Source organism: Panthera leo, chromosome A2 (genome assembly GCF_018350215.1).
Source record: "Panthera leo isolate Ple1 chromosome A2, P.leo_Ple1_pat1.1, whole genome shotgun sequence".
NCBI classification, from domain to species: Eukaryota; Metazoa; Chordata; class Mammalia; order Carnivora; family Felidae; genus Panthera; species Panthera leo.
Genome location: NC_056680.1, coordinates 152898527 through 152916799, shown reverse-complemented (window position 1 = coordinate 152916799; position 18273 = coordinate 152898527). Strand labels below are relative to the sequence as shown.

General features: G+C 44.7%; 1 protein-coding gene across 9 annotated transcripts in view; it reads left to right on the top strand.

Annotated features, from left to right (window-relative positions):
- HIPK2 (homeodomain interacting protein kinase 2) overlaps window positions 1-18273 on the top strand; it is a 184083-nt gene that overhangs the window by 135359 nt on the left and 30451 nt on the right. For 3 of the 9 annotated variants that reach the window (XM_042926327.1, XM_042926273.1, XM_042926287.1), the window contains 4 exons: window positions 1754-1916; window positions 5203-5410; window positions 6367-6488; window positions 16222-16364. In XM_042926327.1, the coding sequence (XP_042782261.1) occupies window positions 1754-1916; window positions 5203-5410; window positions 6367-6488; window positions 16222-16364 (636 nt within the window). The remainder of the gene's footprint in view (window positions 1-1753; window positions 1917-5202; window positions 5411-6366; window positions 6489-16221; window positions 16365-18273) is intronic. The other 6 variants (XM_042926307.1, XM_042926318.1, XM_042926296.1 and 3 more) reach the window with 3 other exon arrangements.

The following is an 18273-nucleotide window of genomic DNA, read 5'->3' as shown; positions in this document are numbered from 1 at the left end:
ATTGTCACAAAACCATATAATGCTTTAAATACATTCCAAAAAGAATACAAAATACATCGCTTTATTCCTTCAGCTTCCATGTGAAAGCACTTGGCAGTTTGCTTGGCACTTAGTACATGCCCAAAACTGTCGGTATCACCAGCATTGTAAGTAGTATGTTTTAGCTACTCGTTACCATAGAATATGTTTTCCTTTTTCTCCAGGGTGATCAGTCGGTAACCGTTTATTTCGTGTGCACTGTGTGGCCATTTTAAGTAGTCATGAGCTCAGAAAGGATTCTTCGGGCATGTCTAAGTTCGGAATGCCTGTCATGGAAAGGATGTTTCGGGATAGCCCTCAAGCACCTGCTTGGCCCAAATTATAGCACACATGCGTAATCTCAAAGGAGTAGAAAACTAATATTTTATTTATATTCAGTTATTACATTATTTATAATCAATATCAGTACTTAAAATTGAAATCTAAATGTGTTTTACTATCCTGAATGTTAGCATTTGAGGAAAAGTAAGTTTCATTAGAAAACAGAAGCGGGGCACCTGGGTGGCTCAATCGGTTGAGCGTCCGACTTCGGCTCAGGTCATGATCTCACAGTTTGTGGGTTCGAGCCCCGCGTCGGGCTCTGTGCTGACAGCTCGGAGCCTGGAGCCTGCTTTGGATTCTGTGTCCCCCTCTCTCTCTGCCCCTAAGCCACTCGCATTCTGTCTCTGTCTCTCTCAAAAATAAATAAACGCTAAAAAAAAAAAAAAAAAAAAAATTAAAAAAAGAAAACAGAAGCGAATGAGAAACAGTGTATAAATTCTGAAGGACACTTCATGGTGGATTTTCAAGAACTCCGTGGTTGAGGCCGCTGTGGCTTTCCTTTTCCTTGACGCTGGTGTCAGCAGCATTTTTAGACTTGACTTTCATAACTAGGGTTCTGTTTTGATTCACAAATGGAGGAAGAAAAAGAGGGAGAGAACTTCTATTTCGTGTAACTCGGCAAGAACGAGAAGAGCAAAAGGGAGGATGAAGGAGGTTAAAGAGGATGTGTGTGTACACACGAAGATGGCTAGTAATTAGCTCTTCGCCTTGGCAGATTCCCGACCTGTCCTCCCTAAAACTTAACACCTTTAACTCGTAAACAGGGACAACTATCCCATCTCCCTCCTGCGGGTGTTGTAGGACTGAGTGAAAGAGTGCTTGCAAGCAACTGCCACACTTCTCAATAAATGTTAACCACTATTATCCGTTATTACTGGTATTACTGTTCCCATTACTGCACTGGAACACGTGCAGTTCCAGTGGGGACAGAGAGTGCCAACTGGGCCCGGATACGGGTTTGGCTGGTTCCTCGGCTGTCCCCTAGATGGCGCTGGTGCCCCAGAAGCACAAGGAGTTGTCTTTGGTAAGGTGGAGGCGGGAAGCTGCTGTTGAATGTTCCCAGAGTAAACCATAAACAACCCCGAACACTGAGAATGGTCAGTGAAGTTGGTTCAGCAGATCAGCGATATGAGGAAATGCAGCGAGAGCCGTCAAGTCTGTTGTGCTATGGAGAACCTTTGCCCATCCTGGGGGAAATTCATCTGAATCAAACTGACTTGAGCAAATGCAGACTTCGCATGAGAAATCCAGGAAATTTAGACCTAAAGTTAAGTTTTCCCAGTGGTCTTGTTTACTAGATTAACTGTTCTCTCCCTTTCTCTCCGTCTTCTCCCCCCTTATACTGCGTTACCCTCTTCTCTTTCCCTTATGCCTCTGTCTTTTGCATGAACAGCGTCAAATCATGTTTCCAGAACATGGAGATTTGCAAGCGTCGGGTGAATATGTATGACACCGTGAACCAGAGCAAGACCCCTTTCATCACGCATGTGGCCCCCAGCACGTCCACCAACCTGACCATGACTTTCAACAACCAGCTGAACACTGTCCACAACCAGGTGAATGGGGAGCGAAGGGGAAGGTGGGCAAGGCTGACTGTGCATCAGGAATTGTATTTTCCCACCAAACCTAGTCAGGAGGCCAAATTCCTCCAGTATCATATAGAAGAGATAATATGCACAAAGTCCCTCTCCTGTCATGTTTCACTATGTAAGAAAGTGTTTGCTTCCACGGTTATTTCCTTTGAGAGACCCAGGGACCCTGTAAAGGTACTCTTTCTGAGATAGTACCTCTTAGTGTTTCCCTTGGTCCTGAGGTGGGAATAACGGAAAGTCTCCTGCTATAATCCTTTTATGCCTGACATGTGCCTGGTAAAGAATTCTAGCACTGGAAGGGACACTGGCGGTCACCCCATTCGGGTCTCTCCGCCTTGTCCCCACACTGCTGGGTCCACATGATCTCCTTTCAGGACAGATAAAAGCTGTCCTTTCTCCAAGCCACAGGGAAAATCAATTCATCAGTCTGTCACCAGAATCCCAGCAGCTGGCATCAGAAGGGACCAGGAGAGGAAGACTTTTTTCTCACAGATACCCAACTTTTTGAAAAAATTAGCAGAACCCCACACTTAACATGCTGTTTAAAATAGGGGTAACATACTTACCGGAAATACTTACTGGTTGAATAATTTCCAAATCCTAGTCTGGGCTGCCTCTGCTATTTAAGACACTTTTACTTTTATTCCCAAATTCCAGTCTTATCACTTCCCCCAAAGAACTAACTGCCCCTAGATTTTTCCAGCCTTGGTATCAGTCTGCGGTGGCCACAACACTCCCGTGTGTGTGTGTGTGTGTGTGTGTGTGTGTGTGTGTGTTCTAGAGGAGGAGAGGAGTGTATATGTTCTAATCCCGAAGTATGAATACCTCCGCCTGGCCATCCACTCACTTCTCTGTCACTGAAGAGGCACCGACCCCAGCTTCCAGCTTCTCCTCCCTCATGTCCCCCCTCTTCTAGGCATCCCTCTCTCCCCCACCTAAACTCCAGGAGAGGCCACGTGGAATGTGCCGCCCTCGGGACCACTGGTGTCCTTAAAGCTGTCCTTAGAAGAGCTTGTGCTCTCTAGGACCTGGAGTCCAAAGAAACAAACAGTCCCTCCCAGTGCCTGGCCCTGCACTCAGGCTAAGGTGTCCACAGCCAGACATATGCGCGCCTTGACAAAATACCACCACAGTTTTGTCCTTCAGCACCAGAACCCCATCACGTCAGCTGGCAGATGGGTTAATGTTATAAAGAAGTTCATCTAAATTGACGGTGTCAGGGAGGGTTTCAGTGTGGAGCACACGGGACCCAGGCGAGGCCTTGAAGCAAGCACAGAGGCTTGGAGAGAATGTGCTGGGAGGATTTGTGTGAGTCTGCAGGGCCTGTGCTCTCCGGCTGGTGCCATGAGCGCAGAAAGCAGAGGGAAGTAAATTTGGAAGGGAAGGTTGGCCAAACCATGGGTAAGGAGTGCCAGACCCAAATGCGCATATAGTGTTTACTAGACAGTAATTGGAGATTTGAGGGCAGAGGTGACAACATGCACAAAGTGTAGTCTTTTGGAAAGAATGTTCTAGCCTCAGTGCCCAAGAAAAACTGGAAGGGAGAAAGCGGAGGCCAGAACTTCACTGAACAGAGCCCAGCCACCAGGGGAGAAACCCTGAGAGTCAGGTTCCAGGGACGATTGGAAGAAGGCAGGCGTAGGGGAGACAGAAGAGTCGAGGACCCGCGTGGGGACCTGGAGGGTGCCGGTCCCCAAAGAGGGAAGCTCGGGGCACAAGCCGGCAGTGGGAAATGGGGACAGGGCGAGGCTCCAGGACAGGTTCTCTGGGCAGAGAACAGAGAGGAAACAGTAAGAGAACACAGACGCCGGCCTACACGTGGCGCGCACAACCCAGAGGCCCAAAACCCACTCTTTGTGGCAATTTGTATTCTAAAATCCAAACGTGTGTGCTACATAATTTAGTGATTACCTTCAAGCAAATTAATTTGCTTAACACTGAAATTGGGCATAAAACCTAGGTACAAAAAAAAACAAAAACAAAAAACACATAAACTGAGTAGCCTTTTTATCAAATTTGACATGTGTACGTACCCTTCTTAAAACTCTACTCCTGTACTTGTCCAGGATGGCTTGTGGCTCTTTCCTCCTCGTCCATAACCTCTAGTGGCAAAACCTGTGTTAGGCAATGTTGAATTCGATGACCCCGGTAACCTCCACCTATCTTGCTGCAGGATCCGTGTGAAGAAGCTAGAAAATTCCCAATTTAGAACCGATTTTCCTTCTGTGGCCTTGCTTTCCATGGAAGTTCATTCTCAAGTGAGGTCTCTTTCCGAAAGAGGCAGGAGAAAGCACATGATTTCAGAATCCATTTAACCCTCTCCATTTAAGTTCCCCTGAGCCGTCGGCGTCTTTCCTCTCTGGCCTCCAGCCTACGAAGCTGAACCAGCGTAAGAAGGCCCCAAACTCCAATGAGAAACCCCAGGATCGGTGTGTCCCTCTCCCTGGCTGGCTGTTAATGTAGCGCGTTTATTTGCAGTAACCTGTTCCGCAGCCATCTGAGCGTATGTGTGAACAGTGCTCGCCTCAGACCTGAGCGGGAAGGCCCCCTTCCGAGGCCCACTTCAGCCTCCCTCCATGTCTGTGTGCTTCCGTGCCAAGCTCTGGGTACCCAGGACGCTGTGCCCGCAGAGGCCTCCTCCTGGCTCTGCCTCCCAAGTGTGGACAGCACCGCAGGCCCCAGGGAAGGGGTGTGTGAACAGAGCTTAGAGGTGTAGGCTGGCAGGCCCATATACGCGCACCGAGAGCCCCCCAAGTCATGGGACACAGCTGGGTCAGGAAGAGAAGACAGTCAGGGGGTGAGCTCTCCCCACCGTCACCGTGTTCCAGTGCAGCAGCCAAGGGATCCAAGAGTCTTGAACTCAAACCTGGCCTTCCAGGTTGTTGGAAGGTAGAAGGGCAGAACATGAACGGTTTCTGGCCTGATTTTTAACTTTGCGGTTTGTAGACTTACGGCACGCAAGCTTCCGTTTGCACTCTGGTCCAGGCCCCACACAGGTTAGGCATTGGCCCGAGTATAAGCACCAAAGGGGATGCTGAGGTGAATGTGGCTGCAGGTGCCTGCTTTTCCCTGAGCCTTCAACTGTGTTTCCACTCCCCTCTGTTTTTGCTTTTTTGGCTCTTGGTTTTTGTTTATTTGTTTACTCCTCTTTGAGTTCATTTATTTGATTTAAACTCGCGTCTCCCAACATGCCACGTCCCTCATTTTTTATTTTTGTTTATTTTTTGTTCAATCCCCATCATTCCTTTAGGCTCCCACCTCCACCAGTGCCACTATTTCCTTAGCCAATCCCGAAGTCTCCATACTAAACTACCAATCTGCACTCTACCAGCCCTCAGCGGCGTCCATGGCTGCAGTGGCCCAGCGGAGCCTGCCCCTGCAGACGGGAACAGCCCAGATCTGTGCCCGGCCTGACCCCTTCCAGCAAGCTCTCATCGTGTGTCCGCCCGGCTTCCAAGGTAAGGCTGAGCAGACCCGGCCCGTCACCTGCTCCTTCCTGTTCCACCTCCAGGGAACCGGCGCCCACGCCTTTCTGTCACGCCCACCTCCCTGGACTAAGGCTGAGGCCAAGGCCCTCTTCATTTCCGAGAGAGCACTGGCATTGCTGAACGTCAGGGCCCCTCTCCTACTCTGGCCAGCCTAGAAACAATAGGACTTAGGCTTCAGCACCAAGTTGTTTTTCTCCCCACCTGCTGGTGTTTTTGTCCCAGGCCAGCTGTCTGTAAATACCCACGTTGTCTGTGTTCTTCTTGTTAGGCTGATGTCAGCTTGTATTTCCTCCAGTGAAATGTCCTCGGGGCTTGCCACTCTCTGACAGCCAACTGGGTCCAGTTCTCACGAAGAATATGAATCTGTCCAAAAAGGACCTCCCACGCCTGTCCCCCAAATGATTCTTTAGCCATGCACCTCAACACTCTTCTCCTGAAAGTTCTAAGAACCAGCCAGGCTTGACTGTGTACGAGGTCTCAGGGTCTACGGAAAGCTCCGTATCTGTTCCCAAACGTGACACCCTGTGGTGTGAGCCTGTGTGTGGATGCTCAGTTCCAGACAGAGGGCTTCCAGTGGATTCACAGGCTATTCCCCGACACCCCTGCTCTGACATACACCAGTGTATTTTCATGTCAGAAGCTGTCTTTCTGGTGTAATTTGTCAGCATAACCGTTCCATCTTTGGCTTTACAGACTCCTTAATTTGACCTCCTAGTCTCCGAAAACATTCCAAGTTGGTTTCTGTGGCTTTAACATTTTTAAGTTGGAAACTGAAGGGGAGACTTGCAAAGGACCAGGTGATAACCTGGCGGGGACTGGTGCGAAGGGGAGACGGGAGCGGACGCAGCTGGCTAGGAAGGTTCTCCGCGTCCAGCTGTTTCCAGCCGCTCACCAACCCCTCTCTCCCTTGCCGCTGTCCGGAACAGGGCTGCAGGCCTCTCCCTCTAAGCACGCTGGCTATTCCGTGCGAATGGAGAATGCGGTTCCCCTCGTCACTCAAGCCCCGGGAGCACAGCCCCTTCAGATCCAACCAGGTCTGCTGGCCCAGGTAATTCCTTCTTTATTATTACTGGTATTGCCATTATCCCTGTTAATGTTGTTCACAAAAGAGATATATCTCTGCTAATTCCCTCCGTGGTAATGAGTTAGGTGCTTGGACTCATTAGAAGATACCAGTAATATTCTGAATGATCCCTCGGTGAGTCACCTCCCTACGTTATCTTGCTTATAATTCCAAGAAGAAATTTAGACATAGGGAGAGTCTGGGGAAATTATTATTAACTATTGTGGCTTTATAATGCAAATTAATATGGAAGACATAGGTTTTAATCCTAACTCTACTAATAACTGTGTGACCTAAGGCAAGTCAGTTAACATTTCTTTGCCTCAAATTTCTTTCTTACCAGATAGAAATGATTTTTTTTTTTTTAGAGCCAAAAGGAGCCTTGGAGATTTATCTCCTTATTTTATAAGGAGTTGCAAAACCAGGATCACAGAAGCTGTGAGCTGGAACCTTCCTTATCTGTTCACATAGGTACTCCAATGGTAGAGGGAGAGCACAAGAGGTGACAGTGGTTGGAAATGTGTCAAGTGTTGTGGAAGTTTAAGGTAACGTAGGGATGCAGTGATAACAGTAATCCATCCTTAACGGCACTTGAACAAATACATCATCATTATGCCAGACACTCTGTAACTGTTTAATTGATTTAATCCCCACAACAGCACGATACGTAAGGTATTTGTCTCCAGTTGACAAATACGGAGAGCAGGCACAATCACTGGCTCAGAGTCCCCCAGCAAATAGGTGCCAGAACCAGGACACGAACCCTGGAGGTCAGATGCTGGCATCTGTATTTAACCACCATGCCACATTGCCCCATACTTTCATTTCTATCACTGGGCATCAAGGACAGCTTAACCTACATGTTGTCCGTTTAGAAGCACATTTATTTTTAAATAAGGTAGGTTCCCAAAGCCTTCTCTCAGAGTGTTCCTACAGACACTTGACTTACGGTATCTTGTGTTGAATAGAAGTTTTTGGTTTGGGGGCACCAGGGTGGCTCTGTCGGTTAAGCCTCTGACTTGTTGGTTTCGGCTCAGTTTGTGACCTCACGGTTCATGAGCTCAAGCCCCACATCAGGCTCTGCGCTGACAGCACGGAGACTGCTTGGGATTCTCTCTCTTCCTCTCTCTGCCTTTCCCCTGCTCACTCATACTCACTCTCTCTCTCTCTCAAAATAAATAAACTTTATTTTTAAAAAAAAAGAAGTTTTGGGGGTCCCTGGGTGGCTCAGTTGGTTGAGCATCCGACTTCAGCTCAGGTCATGATCTCGCAGTCTGTGAGTTCGAGCCCCATGTCAGCCTTCTGTGCTGACAGCTCAGAGCCTGGAGCCTGCTTTGGATTCTGTGTCTCCCTCTCTCTCTGTCCCTCTCCTGCTCATGCTCTGTCTCTTAAAAATAAATGAACATGGGGCGCCTGGGTGGCGCAGTCGGTTAAGCGTCCGACTTCAGCCAGGTCACGATCTCGCGGTCCGTGAGTTCGAGCCCCGCGTCAGGCTCTGGGCTGATGGCTCGGAGCCTGGAGCCTGTTTCCGATTCTGTGTCTCCCTCTCTCTCTGCCCCTCCCCCGTTCATGCTCTGTCTCTCTCTGTCCCAAAAATAAATAAAAAAAAAAAAAAAAAAAAAAACGTTGAAAAAAAATAAATGAACATTAAAAAAAAAAAAGTTTTTGGTTTTAATTTTAACGTAGTGAAACTGTACAGGTCTGTTTGTGCTCTCTTTTCCACGGCCTTCCTCATCCTGCCGTCTTAACTGTGATAACTAACACCTGCCTTGCTGTCTGATTGGGAAAGCCCTGTTCCTGTTTCATTTTTCAAAAGTCCCCTGTCTGTCCTTGTCCCTTCACTTTTCATATGAATTTAAACGTCACTGTTACAAACAAAACAGTCATTGGCTCAGAGTCGCACAGCAATTAGCAACTGTCTTCTCTTTTTTCTTTTCTCTTTTTTTAGCAATCATCTTTTAAAAACAGAAAACCCTGATGTGCATTTACTAGACTGGGGCTAAATCTATATTTACTTTAGGAAAAGCTGACATCCTTATGGCATTAAGTCATTTCAGGCACAAACACGGCATAACTGTATATGTTATCTTTCACTCTTTTTATTAAAGTTTTCTTCTGTGAGAACAGTTCCTAAATATTTTACAGGTTTTGCTATTAATAATTTTATTGATTTTATTTTCCAAGTATTTGGTTTTGGTTTATAGGACTAAAACTGATTTTGGTCTACTGAGTTTGTTATCTGGAAGTCCTAAACTCTGATTAGTTATGATTGTTTCTGGGAATTCCCTTGGATTTCTTCTATGGACCATCTTACTAGCTTTGTTTCTTCCTTTACACTCCTTATTCTACTGTGCTGCCAGCACCTCAAAACAATGATCACTAACAGTGTTGACACTGGACATCCTTAATTGGTCCCTGACTTTACAGGAAATTCTTCTAGCTCTTTGCCATATTTGGTCTGCTATCAATATTGGGTGGAGACAGCTTTCCCAAGCTTGCTAATCTTTTAATGAATATTGAGTTATGTCACACGTTCTTTCTGCATCTGTTAAAATACTTGTGTTTTTTGTTCATTAATCTATTAATGTGACACGTTACATTAACAGGTTCTTAATGTTAAACTATCCTTATATTTCCAAGATGAGCTTTAATCATGTTCGTTTGATATGCTTGTATGCTTTCCAGTATTGGGCTGTTTGTAAATATGTGGTTAGTGTTTTTATTTCTATGTCCAGAAGTGAGAAATGGCATATAATTTCTCTTTCTTATAGAATCCTTATCTAACTTGAGCATCGAGGTTACCCCGTCTCATAAAATGTGTGGGATATTATTAACCTCTTCTTCTGTTTCCTGGAACAGCTTATTTCAGGTTGATATTAACCATTCTTCATCTCTGTTCTTAAGTGCAAATTGACTCCGCAGTGACACTAACACCAGCTTCTGGTGGCACACCAAATTTTGTTGCTGAAAATTTATAAACAGAGAATCTTCTGTACTTAAAGCAAGCCTTTTCTTCCCTCTCTCACTGGTCCTCATGGCTTCTTTTTGCTCGCACGGTTTCATAGTAGGGAGTTCGGAAAAAGCCGAGAAAGATCAAGAGAAGGAACCACAGGCTCACTCTGGGGGCAGCATAGCTTGTTCGTACTTTATCTGAGTGGCAGAAACCCAGACCAGCCTCCCAGTGCTCCTCCTCTGCGAGCCAAAACCTAGAGAACTCACATGTACTTACAGATCTTTTTTCGTTGGCGCACTTAACCCCGGTAAGCCAGAAATCATTTCTGAAAGAAACAATAATTAGCATTCTTATTAGCTAACCTCAGCTTTCTCCGTTGTTCAGTTTGGTGCAAACCAACAGGCTCAGCATTTCTGAATTTGTTTGTCTTTTAATCATAGCAGGGAAGAGCTTTGCCTTTTTGCCCACTTGAAAAAGAGTCCCTAGAGTGCTGTAAATCTCCAAGCGGGCTTAACCCAAAGCTGTAATCAGGAGCGGAAATAAAAATTACATGTGCAAAGATTTTAGTCACTGCAGTGTTTATAACGGGGAGCTGCTGGAAGCAGTTTGAATGTCCATCAGTAGGAGATCTGTTAAATAAATGGATGTGTACGCAAAACGGAACACCACATAGCCATTAAAAAGGACACGGAACACCAATGCGCCTCCACATGCAAAGATTTCTTGTATTAGGTGAAAACAACTTCCTGCCCTATCCAGGATCACGTTGTGTCTTTCTGTCGGTTGGTTGCTTTTTCTTTCTCTGTTTGTCACTTAATCCGTGCCAGTGTGTTAGTGTAAAGGGGGAGCTCTCTCCTAGGTATTTTTAAATATCCCTTCAAAGGACAAAAGCAAGCTGACTTATAAAACTAGTATGGTGGCTATAAAAGAACAATAACTAAACATTTAAACTAGTGCCTTCATTTTTCTCTGGGTAAATTGCTAGGTATCAGGCAGAGGCACCCCAGATATTATTCTTTCCTTTAAACATCGTTGAAAAGTGGGCATCGTTCTTTTTACAAATATTTACACCTTAGGAGCGCCTGAGTGGCTCAGTTGGTTAAGAGTCCGACTTCGGCTCAGGTCATGATCTCATGGGTCGTGAGTTCAAGCCCTGCGTCGGGCTCTGTGCTGACAGCTCGGAGCCTGGAGCCTGCTTCATATTCTGTGTTTCCCCCTCTCTCTCTGCCCCTCTCCTGCTCATGTTCTCTCTCTCTCTCTCTCTCTCTCCCCCTCTTTCCCTCTCTCTCTCAAAAATAAACAAACATTTAAAAAATATTAAAATATTTAAATCTTTTCAAGGTTTTTATTTGTGAAGGTTTAGGAACGGAGTCATTTGAATCCATCCCACATTAGTTGTGTTTGCTTTGCTTTTTCCTCCCCACCTTCCAGCAGCACCCCATGTCCTTTGAAGGGAAGCAGTCTCTCCGGGGTTCCCCAAGGATGTGTACGTGGGAGGCCGGAGTGAAATCACACCCTCTTGTTTACATGATACGGGAGTGATGTTTACCAACTGTCTTGCCAGTCCCAGCCTTGCTGGTACTACCCACAGGGGGCTGTCCCCTCTGTCGTCCCATGCCTGGGGCCTGCACTCACACCTTGACCACATCAGAGATTGTGGATAAGTGGATAAAGGCAGAGAGATGGAACATACAGCTCTTGATTGAGACAGTATTGAATTGAGCTCACTTTTCAAGTTGGCAGGATCCAAAACCCCCTTGGACTCGCAAGGCTGGAACAGAAATTCAGAGCGCCCCCAAGAGGTGGAGGTTTGCCATATCCTTCTAGACCCCAGCCTTTTGAAGGTCTATGCATGCTTCTAGTCTTAGCACCCGAATCCCTTCAAATGTCTCCCTAGAACTTTTTCAGCCATCCAAATTACAAAACTTCAGTGCTTCTCATTCATTACCTCCTCTGGTAACATTTTCAGCAAGCAGTCCCTCCAGCCATTCTGTCTTGCTATCTGCTTCTGTCTTGCTTGGTGCCTGGGTTGTTCATGAATAAGGAACACTTTTTCATGTGACTTTTATGCCTTCACCACCAGCCCTGGTCCTGAATAGAGCCATCGTTTCTGCGCATCCTCTCCATAAAGTAAGGTAGTACACTGGTGAGAACATGGGCTCTGAAATTTGATTGCCTGGAAGTCAGAGAAGCCAGTCCCACCACTTACCAGCTACATAACTGTAGGGAACCTACTTTCGAATTTAACATTTTTTTCAAATTAACACATGTACCTAATTTTTAAAGTGAAATGAGTCCACAGACTTCTAAGAAAATAGTGGTTGCCTGCTCTATCCCACCCCTAATTTCCACTTCCCCCAAATAATTTTTAAACTCTTTTGTTTGTTTATAAAGTTTATTTATTTTGAGAGAGAGAGAGAGAGAGTGCTCAGGAGGGGCAGAAAGAGAGGGAGAGAGAATCCCAAGCAGGCTCTGCTCTGTCAGCACAGAGCCCGATGTGGAGCTTCAACTCATGAACCATGAGATCATGCCTTGAGTTGAAACCAAGTGTCAGATGCTTAACTGACTGAGCCACCCAGGTGCCCCAAGTCTTTTATTTCGTTATTTAACTCCCATGTTTCTAAATAACGTGCTTAAACTGCTTTTTACTGATATTCCCATTTTGTGTATCAATGGACTTCCTACTGTGGAAGATAAAGACTTAGCCCCCTAACCCACCCCAACCCAACAGCACACACGCAGTCATGCTCTCTCTCTCTCTCACTCGTTCTCTCTCTTCCTTTCCCCCATTCTTACCATGGAAGTTTCTTATTCCACCACTCTGCATTATTAATACTTACTACCATCAGTATTGTATAATATTCTCAGTTGAGCCTCACAGCATACTATGATTCTATTTCTTTTCCTAGACAACTTGTTTTTCCTGGAGTTGATGGCGGTTTCATTTTTTCATTTGGTTGGTTCCCTCTCTGTACATTTATATGCAACCCCAGATTCCTCCAGAGCCAGTCACGGTTTGGGTGTCTGATGTGTTGACGTGTTTCAGCTTATTGACAAGTTGTGTCTGTTGTTTTTTCCTCTGAGAACTTTTTAAGACTCTCCTTGTCCACAATGGTCTGAAATTTCATAATCTATATGCTTTCCCATGGGTGATTCTTTATACATTGTCCTGAACACTGTTTTTGCCCTGTCAGTATGGAAGTTTTTATTTTTCCTTCGTTAATTTTTTCCCATCCATTTTCACTCCTTCTTTGTGAAATTCTTCATTGGGTGTTGGCACTCCTGAATCGATATAATGATTTTCATGTATCTCCCCCCACTCCCCACCATTTTCTCTCTCTCTATTCTATCTGTGCTATCTTACCACAGTTGAGATTTTCTCAGCTTTTTTTAAAACCTTCTATGGAAGGGCGCCTGCATGGTTCATTCAGTTAAGCATCTGACTCTTGATTTTGGCTCAGGCCATGATCTCACAGTTTGTGAGATTGAGCCCCATGTCGGGCTGTGAGCTGACAGGGTGGAGCCTGCTTGGGATTCTCTCTCTCTCTCTCTCTCTGCCCCTCCCCTGCTCGCACACTCTATCTCTCTCAAAAATAAATAAACTTTAAAAAAAAAAAAAACTTCTATGGAATTAATTTGTTATAGTTCTCATTTCTAAGAATTCTTATTCTCTGAATACAGATATGGATATATAAATATATATTCCTATATATGACCTTGTTTCATATATATATATATATATATATATATATATATATATATATGATTGAAACAAAATAAACATTTTTTTAACTCTGTGTACAGTATAAATTTTTGGAAATTTTCTTCTGATTCCTACACTGTTTTTGTTTCCTCTGAGTTTCTTGTTTTGCTTTAGACTTTGATGTTAGAAGCTTCCTTTAACATCTGGTTATCGTTGGCTGTTCACTTGTATTTAAGACTGGAGCACTGGAAAGCTAATTTGAAAGCTGCAGAAGGGGCAGGACTGTTGAATGTGGTCTCTCTAGTCTGAGAGGGGTGAGCCCGTGATTGTCATTGGCAGACTCCCTACTCCTCACATGTGTTTGTAGTTCTTTATCTTGGACTTGTGGGTTTTCCTAGAGAGGATCTTCCTGCCTCCTGCTTTGGTGGGGAGTGGGGAGGGACGGTGTAAGCCTACATACCAGGGATCTGCAACCTGAGGGGTAAAGGAATCTCACGGTTTAATATGCAGACTTGACCTTAGATGCCCCAGTCTTCTGACTCCGTAATTGCCCTTCTCTTTCCCAGCTTCCAAAATTTTGCTAATGGTTATTGTCTCCCCTGTTGTTTCTGTCCTTATGGATCTCTGTATTATGTTTTTATTCCTTCACTATCATTTCAGTTGGGTTTAGAGAAGGAGTGCAATAAATGTATACGTTTAATTTACTGCCTTTTTGGGTAGGTTATTTAGTTTCTGTGTAGTTCAGTTTATCCATCTGAGAAATGGGAAAAAATAATAGTCCTTAGCTCACAGAACTGGTGTTAGCATGAAGTGAGAAACCTATCTATGGTCTTAGCTCTGTGCTTGGCACCAAGAAGTATGGGCTGTAATCTTAAAAATGTATTACAAAGTTATAAACTATACAAGTGTATACAAGTCATTATGCAAGTATGAAGTGTCATCTCAAATGAGTTGAACGTGTCCATCAGTGAAAGGGGTCAAAAACAGCCTTTACCCTGTCTCTTACAGGTAAAATGCTAACATCCATTTTAGGGGAGTGGGGGAAAAAATGTCCTTAACCTGTTATCAAGATTTATTATTTAAAAGTGACAGTCAAAACACATGCTTTTCCAGAAAGCGGAAAAGAGTTTCAAAGTTGTTTAAATGTTACTGCCAACAAAATTGTTATTCATTTAACTTTTTGAGCTCGTAACTGTTTTAATTGATCGATTAAATTATTTTTCTGCTGTGTCTGAATTCAGTAAGCTTGAAATATAGTTAACTATAATTAATTGCCTTGGTAGGATTGCTTCTTTCATCTTACAACAAACATTAAGCACTTTCTGTATGAACTGTTGTCCCTAAGCTTTTTGCCTGTATCAAAACAGATCAGTAAGCAAACAGGCAATGTAAAAAAGGTATGAGACCTCATGGGGCCTCCTCTGCACCATGAGAAGGATGGACCAGGTGAACCATCCACTCAGATCTAAAATGTGCTCTTGGGGTGCCTGGGTGGCTCAGTCGGTTGAGCGTCCGACTTCAGCTCAGGTCATAATCTCACAGTTTGTAGGTTCGAGCCCCGCATCAGGCTATGTGCTGACGGCTCAGAGCCTGGAGCCTGCTTCAGATCCTGTGTCTCCCTCTCTTTCTGCCCCTCCCCCGCTCACACTTTGTCTCACTCTGTTTCTCAAGAATAAATAAATGTAAAAAAAAATTTTTTAAATAAAATAAAATGTGCTTTTATCATTTTTATGCACATCACTTTTTGTAACGCTTTGACTCAAGTTTGTGATTCATTTCCAAGTGTGTGTTTGTACATATGAGCCAAAACACACATATTAAAGATGCAGCCTAAAAAAAAAAAGATACAGTTTGTGGAGCACTATATTACATAAATCACCCAGTGTTAGCGATATCCAGCCCAGTGGAAAGAACGAGATATAACTGAAATCATACATCTTTAAATTCTTGACCTGCCCGAGATTTTACCTTAGTGGTGTTCCTTTCAGTGTCCAACTATGGACAACTGTGTTCAGTCTGAATCACTTGATAACCAAAGGCAAGCAGGGTAGTGATTGAGAATATAGAAAGCAGAGAACACCACATATACCCCCCCCCCGCCACCGTGAGTCTTTTCAAGGAAGAGTCAGGACAGTTCATTTTAGACTTCTTAGAAAAATCTTAATATTGACGTAGAATCAAGCTATGACCCTCCAACTACATCTCATTTTTGCTTTGAGGTAAGGTCAAGGTAATTCTCAATTAAGCTTATAGTCCCAGCTAAGAATTTTATTTCATGCTTGCTTGCTTGCTCTCAGATGTGGGCAAGTAGTAGATATTTGGTGATCTCAGAATTATGTTAACTTAGCGGTGCCTGGGTGGCTCAGTCATTTGAGCATCTAAATCTTGATTTCGGCTTAGGTCATGATCCCAGGGTCATGGGATCGAGCCCCATGTTGGGCTCAGCATGGAGCCCACTTGGGATTCATTCATTCATTCATTCTCTCTCTCTCTCTCTCCTTCCCTTCCTCCCTCCAATGCTTGCACGCACGCACTCTCTCTCTTAAATAAATACATAGTTTTAATTAAAAGTAAAGAATTATGCTAACTTAGATTCAGAAGATAACACAAATTGGAGGTCTCGACTCTAATAAACAAATGGTAAAATAGTAAATAAAGGATATTAGATGGAAAACTTCTTGAGGGCAAAAGTCACCCTTGTATGGTCCAATTCAACTGTCTCAATCTCTTGCATATGGTTGTGTGCCAGAACAAATCAATATGCGAACTTTTGGAAACTGTGAACACTGTTCTTAGAGCAAATTATAAATAAATCATTCCTCAACATGAATAAATCCCTTCCATACGACTCTTTGCCCATGTACTTATTATCTTCTAGGTAGTTCACAGATGTGAATTTTATCTCCCCTTACCTTAGTTTTTGAGGCCAAAGACCAGGTCTCCACTTTGACACCCATCACAGGGTCCAGAACAACCTGGGGCACAGAATAAGGGCTTGACTCATTATTGAGTGATTGTGTGATTAACAAACATGTTGATGGCCCATGTCCTCTGTTCTGCAGCAGGCCTGGCCAAGTGGGACCCAGCAAATCCTGCTTCCCCCAGCATGGCAGCAGCTGACCGGAGTGGCCACCCACACATCAGTGCAGCACGCGACTGTGATTCCCGAGACCATGGCAGGCACCCAGCAGTTGGCCGACTGGAGGTAAGCAGGAAAGCACGTGTGTCTGTGTCCACGGCTCACCCGGAGAGCTGCCAGACTGGCCTGCATTGTGAATTCTCTGGTTTACAGGGAACTTTTGAAATTAAACAGAGTATTAGGTGGGATACAACTACAGTGTTATGAGGGTGAATTTTTAAATAAATGTACCAGGACATGAGAAAATCAGCTTCATTACTTTACGGTCACTTGTCATTTTCGACCCCAAATTCAGTTACATCATTTGATCGCCGGTGTGATCCAGGGACCCGCATCTGGTTGATTCTTGGTTTGTTTCTCAGAATTAAATTCCACTCCCGGAAAACAAAGATTTGTCGGCAGTGAAGGAATGCGGAAGAGAGTCCCTGAGGCTCCTACGCAGTTCTAGAAAGTGTTCTCAAGGTGTTTTGAGACAGGGGCACACTGGAGTTGTATCTGCCCTCTCGGGGGAAAGCTGACAGAATGGGGTTTATTTGGAATGGTAAACTCTGGCATGTTTGCTGAACGTGCCTCTTCAGCTAATAGTCATAGCTGATAGATCAAAGTCCATTTTCCACAGACCCCAGAGGCACGTGCTGACGGCCACCAGCACACCATAGCCCTGTATGTTTCCAGAACCCCACCCATCCCACTCACTGACTTCCTCACCAACACCTTGCTCTATTGTTCTTATGGCCACTTTCCACTTCTCCTTGTACTCTCCACCCACTCCGTCCCAACGCCACCACTGTGCCCCCCGCACCGATGGCAGTCCCCAAGTTGTTTCCGGCTTCCCGTGGCCCTCTGGGCTCTCTCGTGCAGCCCGAACATCCGGCGTCTCTCCACCTTCCGACACTCTCCATACCAAGTGTGGAGCCGCCTTGCAATTTCTTTTCGGATCTAAGAGGCTGTCGTGAACGAAGAGCGCCTGGTAAAACAAGAGGCGTGGAGATAGAAGCCCCAGGTCAGGCCTCAAGTGAAGCTTCCTCTATGCCTCCATTGAATGTTCTGACTAGTACAAACAAGAGAGGACGCAGGCTCTTTCCTGCAGCCCCACTCACTTCCCACCGACAACACCCACCAAGTCCACCCCCACTCATTGGAAGCACGTTCAAACAAGGTAAAACTGGGTTCCATTCTGGTTCTGCATGATCCGAGTGAGGCCTTTATGAGCCTCAGTTTCTTCTTCAATACTGTGGGCATAACAATGCCTACCTCCCAGAACTGCTGGGAGGTTTAAATGAAGATAAACTACAAAACACTTGACCTGTATTTAACACATATTATACTAGCACCTGGTACATGACAGGCAGTAAATAAATCTGTTATCTTCCCTTCCCCCATTTACGCTGGTTCATGCTCAGAGATTGCCTTCCCTCTCCAGCTCATTAGGAACAGTGACCGAGTGGAAAGCTATTTGACCAATTGGTTTTTTCTCCCCCCGCCCCCTTTTCTCCTAAAAGACCATACACATGCCGTGCTACTTTTTTCCTTTGTCTTTCAGCATTTATAACTCATTTAACTTCAGCAAAACTCACACAGATTTTCTCATTCCTCCTCCCTCCTCAGCTCCTACCTGGTTACCACAGAGAACACTTAAAGACAACACTTTCTTTCCAATCTCTTCTCCATTTCATGTGTGGGCCAAAGAACATGCACAATCATATAAACAAGAGAGAGAGGTACAGATCCTAGACTTTTCTATCAAAGGAAAAACAATGCCATGTCCGTAGAAGAAATAGCAACAACACAGTAAAGAAGCCATAACATCTGTTTCTAAATGTCAATGTCCAAGACTCTATCAAAATCTCTACACAAGTACCTACTTACTTCTTTTTCCTTATTCATCCTTTTCCCCAAGTTGCAAAGATGAATTTTGTAGTATTTGTAAAATTCAAATGAAGTCTCCTTTAACTTTTCATTTCATTGTGTGATA